At 47.7% G+C, this 6,495-nt stretch overlaps 1 protein-coding gene across 1 annotated transcript; it reads left to right on the top strand.

Moving 5' to 3' along the window:
* Window positions 1-73: 73 nt before the first annotated feature.
* Window positions 74-3,960, top strand: snrpd3 (small nuclear ribonucleoprotein D3 polypeptide). The gene is made up of 3 exons (XM_078227625.1): window positions 74-298; window positions 2,450-2,642; window positions 3,762-3,960. The coding sequence occupies exons 1-3, from the start codon at window positions 173-175 to the stop codon at window positions 3,821-3,823; spliced, it is 381 nt and encodes a 126-aa protein (XP_078083751.1). The 5' UTR covers window positions 74-172; the 3' UTR covers window positions 3,824-3,960.
* The last annotated feature ends 2,535 nt before the right edge of the window (window positions 3,961-6,495 follow it).

A 6,495-nucleotide genomic window follows, 5' to 3' on the forward strand; every position in this document is an offset into this window, starting at 1 on the left:
GTCAGAGCTGAAGCGCGTGGTGCTCTCTGGGATTGTGGAGGATCGGTCAGAGCTGAAGCGCGTGGTGCTCTCTGGGATTGTGGAGGATCAGTCAGAGTTGAAGGGCGCGGTGTTCTCTGGGATAGTGGAGGGGTAGTCAGAGTTGAACCGCGCGGTGCTGTGAGGCGAAATCATGTCGATTGGAGTTCCTATCAAAGTGCTGCATGAGGCCGAGGGCCATGTCGTGACCTGCGAGACCAACACCGGAGAGGTTTACCGGGGAAAGCTAATCGAGGCCGAGGATAACATGAACTGTCAGGTGAGGCCCCAGCCGAAGGTCGAGGACCGGCGGGGAGCGACCGCCGGTTCCATTTCCAAACCCTCCCCCTCCCGCCACCGCCTCCCCCCCCGCCCGCCTCCCCTGCCCGCCCGCTGCCCGCCCCCCCCTGCCCGCCCCCTGCCCGCCCCCCCCTGCCCGCCCCCTGCCCGCCCCCCCCTGCCCGCCCGCTGCCCGCCCCCCCCTGCCCGCCCGCTGCCCGCCCCCCCCTGCCCGCCCGCTGCCCGCCCCCCCCTGCCCGCCCCCCCTGCCCGCCCGCTGCCCGCCCCCCCCTGCCCGCCCGCTGCCCGCCCCCCCCTGTCCCCCGCTGCCCGCCCCCGCCGCTGCCCGCCCGCCTCCCTCGCCCTCCTCCCTCCTCCCTCCCCCCTCCCCCCCCCCCCTCGGAGGAGAGGAACTCAATACAATTATTGTTACTAGAGAGGCAGTGCTGGGTAGACTAATGGGACTGAAGGTAGACAAGTCCCCGGGCCCGGATGGAATGCATCCCAGGGTACTGAAAGAAATGTCAGAGGTAATAGCGGATGCGTTAGTGGTTATTTATCAAAATTCACTGGACTCTGGGGTAATGCCAGCTGATTGGAAAACGGCTACTGTTACGCCGCTGTTGAAAAAAGGAAGTAGACAAAAGGCGGGTAACTACAGGCCGGTTAGCTTAACGTCTGTAGTTGGGAAAATGCTGGAATCCATCATTAAAGAAGAAATAGCAGGCCATCTGGATAAGAATGGTTCGATCAAGCAGACGCAGCATGGATTCATGAGAGGAAAGTCGTGTTTGACGAACTTACTGGATTTTTATGAAGATATGACTAGTGCGGTTGACGGGGGGGGAACGGTAGATGTGGTGTTTTTGGATTTCCAAAAGGCATTCGATAAGGTGCCTCACAAAAGGTTGCTGCAGAAGATTGGGGCACACTGAGTTGGGGGTAGGGTGTTAGCGTGGATTGGGGATTGGCTATCCGACAGGAAGCAGAGAGTTGGAATAAATGGGTGCTTTTCTGGTTGGCAGATGGTGACTCGTGGTGTGCCGCAGGGATCGGTACTGGGGCCTCAACTGTTTACTATTTACATAGATGATCTGGAGCAGGGGACTGAGTGTAGGGTAACAAAGTTTGCTGACGACACGAAGATAAGTGGGAAAGTGAATTGCGTGGAGGAAGCGGAAGGTCTGCAGAGAGATTTGAATAGGCTGAGTGAGTGGGCGAGGATCTGGCAGATGGAGTATAACGTTGGCAAATGCAAGGTTATTCACTTCGGAAGAAATAATAGCAAATTGGATTATTATTTAAATGGAAAAAAATTAAAACATGCTACTGTGCAAAGGGACCTGGGGGTCCTTGTGCATGAGTCGCAAAAGCCCAGTCTGCAAGTACAACAGGTGATCAAGAAGGCAAATGGGATGTTGGCATTTATCGTGAGGGGGATAGAATATAAAAGCAGAGAAGTCTTGCGGCATCTGTACAAGGCATTGGTGAGGCCGCAGCTGGAATACTGTGTGCAGTTTTGGTCCCCTTACTTGCGAAAGGATATATTGGCCTTGGAGGGAGTGCAGAGAAGGTTCACCAGGTTGATACCGGAGATGAGGGGTGTAGATTATGAGGAGAGATTGAGCAGATTAGGTTTGTACTCGTTGGAATTTAGAAGGCTGAGGGGGGATCTTATAGAGGCATGTAAGATAATGAAGGGGCTGGATAGAGTAGAAGTGGAGAGATTCGTTCCACTTAGAAAGGAAACCAGAACTAGAGGGCACAGCCTCAAAATAAAGGGGGGTCAGTTTGGGACAGAGTTGAGGAGGAACTTCTTCTCTTAGAGGGTGGTGAATCTCTGGAATTCTCTGCCCACTGAAGTGGTGGAGGCTACCTCGTTGAATATATTTAAGTCACGGATAGATGGATTTCTGATCGGTAGGGGAATTAAGGGTTATGGGGAGCAGGTGGGTAAGTGGAACTGATTCACTTCAGATCAGCCATGATCTTATTGAATGGCGGGGCAGGCTCGAGGGGCTAGATGGCCTACTCCTGCTCGTATTTCTTATGTTCTTATCCTGTTGAAGGAGCCTTGGTAGTTAATAAGCTTCTGAGTTTTGCTGGTCCTGTGAACCCAGTCGTATTGACCCTGTTCCTCTTTCCTCTGCAGATGTCCAACATCACTGTCACCTACCGCGATGGGCGTGTGGCTCAGCTGGAGCAGGTGTACATCCGTGGCAGCAAGATTCGCTTCCTCATCTTGCCGGACATGCTGAAAAATGCCCCCATGTTAAAGAGCATGAAGAATAAAAACCAGGGTACAGGGGCTGGCCGAGGGAAAGCTGCAATCCTCAAAGCTCAAGGTCAGTATATCTGCATCTTAAACCCTAATCCTTCAATGCTTTCATTGAGCTGATGTGATGCTGTGGCTGAACTGTCCTGTTCCGGGACCATGGGCTGAGCTAGAATCAGCTCCCACATTACAGCTACTGCTGGGGTCACTGCACTGGATATATTTGATTTATTATTGATATATGTATTAGTATACAGTGAAAAATATTGTTTCTTGTGCGCTATACAGACAAAGCATACCGTTCATAGAGAAGGAAAAGAGAGTGCAGAATGTAGTGTTACAGTCGTAGCTAGGGTTTAGAGAAAGATCAACTTAATGCGAGGTAAGTCCATTTAAAAGTTAGCAGGGAGATTGAATTAGAGAGTTGTTAGAATTTATAAGAATTAGTGAGTTTTAAAAGCACAGAACGAGAGTAAAAGATAGAATTAGATGGTATGCTGTGCACAGCTTGCAAGAAGTCGCTTGAGGGATCAAATCCTCCACAATCTGCGATCTGAAAAAGTTCTTGGGGTGGATTGGACAAGACATTTCAGTCCAAATCATCAGTTTTTTTTTCATTAGCTTTACATCTGGAATGATGGGGTGGCTGGTTAGAAAATAATGGAACAATATATCTAACTCTGGTCTGCCTGTCCTGGGAGTGTTTGATGGAGACAGTGAGAGGAAGCTTTACTCTGTATTTAACCATGTGCTGTTCCTGTTCTGGGAGTGTTTTGATGTGGATGGTGTAGTGGAAGCTTTACTCTGTATCTAACCGTGTTTGTACCTGTCCTGGGAGAATTTGATGGGGACAATAGAGGGAGCTTTACTCTGAATTGAACTATGTGCTGTTCCTGTCCTGGGAGTGTTTGATGCGGATGGTGGACTGGGTGCTTTACTCTGTATCTAAACCTGTGCTGTACCTATCCTGGGAGAGTTTGGGGACAGTGTAGATGGAGCTTTACTCTGTATCTAACCCCGTGCTTACCTGTCCTGGGAGTTTTGATGGTGACAGTGTAGAGGGAGCATAACCAAGTATGTCTCTTCCCTGCAAACAATGATGCCAAAAGTGAAAATCTGTTCCTGGGAGCTCCTGGAACCTTGCAAAGCTGCTAAGACCAAATGATTAACAAGCTGTGATTCTTTCCAGTGGCTGCCCGAGGGCGAGGCCGTGGGATGGGCCGTGGAAACATCTTCCAGAAGAGAAGGTGAAGCTGTTTCTGCCTTTCCCGTCACGCAGAAGAAGGTCCAGGGTTGCTTTGTGTATTTGTTATTTTATAATTCTGTAGTATGACGTGATGTCCAATTTATGATTTGTTGTCAATAAACACTTTCTTTTCATAACCTGATGTCTGTGTTTGGCCTGAGTGAGTGTGAGAGCTGTGCTAACTGTAAATTGCTTCTCGGGCAGTCACCATGCTGGATTTACACTTGCTTTCTCCTGCTCCATTGCTAATATCATTTTCCTTGCTGACTCTGTCCAATTCCAGACTACAGAGTGAGTGCTGTGGACAATGGAAAATGGTGCATAAGGAACACTGGTACTCTTGTGGCTTTGGAGTTCCACGGTGCACTGGGGCAGGGAGGAGGGTGCTTTACCCTGGAGCCAACGTGTCGACTGCCTCTCCCAATCAATCAGGACATGAGATGGGAGGGACATTTATCAACAGGGTTAAAGAATGTGGAGGTTTGATCAGCTGGCTGCAGGGTGGTAGGAGTCTCCCCACACATACAGTTTAGCATGTGAGATGCCCACCCCTCATTTCTGTAAGTTCAGGGAGCTATAGCTTCATGCAGGGTTCATGCTGGAATCTAACCAGCTGAAACTATGCTGCATATTCACACTGAGTGAACTTGTTCAGCTGGGGGTCTTTTGACCCAGGAGGAAGGAATCCAATTTTCCCGGTGCTCTGAATGTCTGCAGGCCTCACTAACTCAGTTACCAAGTCATCCTTTTGCAGTGGGGTGCCTTGCAACCATCAAAAATTGAAGGTGAGCAGATTCTCTTCCCCCATTGACGGAGAGGCTCTGATTAGTCACACAATTGGCAGGGGTGGCTTGATTATTCAGTAAGTGCTGCCCCATGTGTGCTCAGAGTTATACTCGGAAACAGTTTAAGATTATCAGTTAGGCTTGCAACGTAGCTCACTTAAGTTTGCCAGAAGCTACAGATATTCATCCTGTCCTCTGCAGGCAAAAGGAACATGACCATTGATTTCTGTTCGGGCTGTTCCCCCTCCTTTTGGGGAGCTGCCCCTTTTACTTTGTCCTGACTTAATCTGAGTTTGTTTATTTGGTTTGACCTAAAAAGAGGGCATTGTGCCCTTTTTGAAGTAAAAGAGTGGGGGACAATCACTTCCTGGCAAACAATCGACTTGGCAATCACCCTTTTCTCATGCAGGACTAGTTGTTGCTTCCTTTGAAATTTGGCATTTTTGCCTCTGTCCTGATGAATCAAAGACAAAAAGCATTGGCAGCACGTCTCTTGTTCAGCAAATGTTTACATTTTAACTTTTGATTTAGTCACTCATTACTCAAAGCAAGGTATTTTATGAGATACACAAACTGATAGTGTGCACACTATCCAAAGTTTACATTTTTAAAATTAGTATTTATTAGTGTCACAAGTAGGCTTACATTAACACTGCAATGAAGTTACTGTGAAAATCCCCTGGTCGCCACACTCTGTTCAGGTACATTGAGGAAGAATGGGGGGGGGGGGAGGTGGCTAATGTTCTGCGGACCAGGGTTTGAATCCCACCACGGCAGATGGTGGAATTTGAATTCAATAAAACAAATCTGGAATTAAGAATCTACTGATGACCATGAAACCATTGTCGGAAAAACCCATCTGGTTCACTAATGTCCTTTTAGGGAAGGAAATCCACCGTCCTTACTTGGTCTGGCCTACATGTGACTCCAGATCCACAGCAATGTGGTTGACTCTCAACTACCTCTGAAATGGCCTAGCAAGCCACTCAGTTCAAGGCTGACTAGGGATGGGTAATAAATGCTGGCCAGCCAGTGATGTTCCATGAATTAATAAAAAAAAGACTGGATTTAGTTCTTGGGATTGAAATTGGGCAAATGGAAGGGTGATCAGTTGGGGAGCACATTGATGGAAGAGATTATAACTCAATTAAATTGAGGGTACTTATGGAAAAGGACATAAAGACAGGAGGAATAAAAGTTCTCAATTGAGGAAAGGCTAATGTTACAAAGCTGAGATATGATTCAGCTAAAGTGAACTGGGAACAGCTATTTGAAGGTAGTTCAGTAGGAGGCATTCAACAGAGACAGGTTTCAGAGCAAGAATATTCCCTGAAAGAAAAAGTAGATCTGATAAATCCAGAGGCCCCTGTCAAGGGGCATAAAGCGGGGGGAAAGGATGCTTGCAACAGAAATTGAGGATTATTCATTTGAGAATGTGGGCGTCGCTGGCTGGGCCATCATTCAATGCCCATCCTCAATTGCCCTTGAGAAGATGGTGCTTTCTGAACCGCTGCAGTTCATGGGGGATGGTGTGAAATGTTAGATGAAATTGAAATGGTAAGAGAGTAAATATTAAGAGGTTTGACATCTGTGAAAGTAGTTAAATTCCCAGAATGGAATCAAGGAATGCAATGGTGGAGGTTCCGACCATCATTTTGCAATCCTCTCAGATATGGTGTCAGAGAACAGGATGACAACTAAAGAAGGGAAAAGAAAGAATAGAAGAAAACACTCAGAAAGAGATTAAAGGTTAGAGAAAAATATGAGTGAAAATGGGAGAGAATTTGTATCATTGTTTAAAAAGGGAGAAAGGAGACTGAGTAATGAGGTGGACAATCTAACCTCGCTTGGAGAAAACTATTGGAAACATTCTGAGGGACGGGATAAACCTT

The sequence above is a fragment of the Mustelus asterias genome, chromosome 13 (genome assembly GCF_964213995.1).
Source record: "Mustelus asterias chromosome 13, sMusAst1.hap1.1, whole genome shotgun sequence".
NCBI classification, from domain to species: domain Eukaryota; kingdom Metazoa; phylum Chordata; class Chondrichthyes; order Carcharhiniformes; family Triakidae; genus Mustelus; species Mustelus asterias.

Excerpts from the sequence above, each read along its gene's own strand:
- snrpd3 (XM_078227625.1), top strand. The coding sequence starts at position 173 with ATGTCGATTGGAGTTCCTATCAAAGTGCTGCATGAGGCCGAGGGCCAT. Across the intron at positions 299-2,449 it reads AGGATAACATGAACTGTCAG|ATGTCCAACATCACTGTCAC; the intron begins GTGAGGCCCCAG and ends TTTCCTCTGCAG. Across the intron at positions 2,643-3,761 it reads TGCAATCCTCAAAGCTCAAG|TGGCTGCCCGAGGGCGAGGC; the intron begins GTCAGTATATCT and ends GATTCTTTCCAG.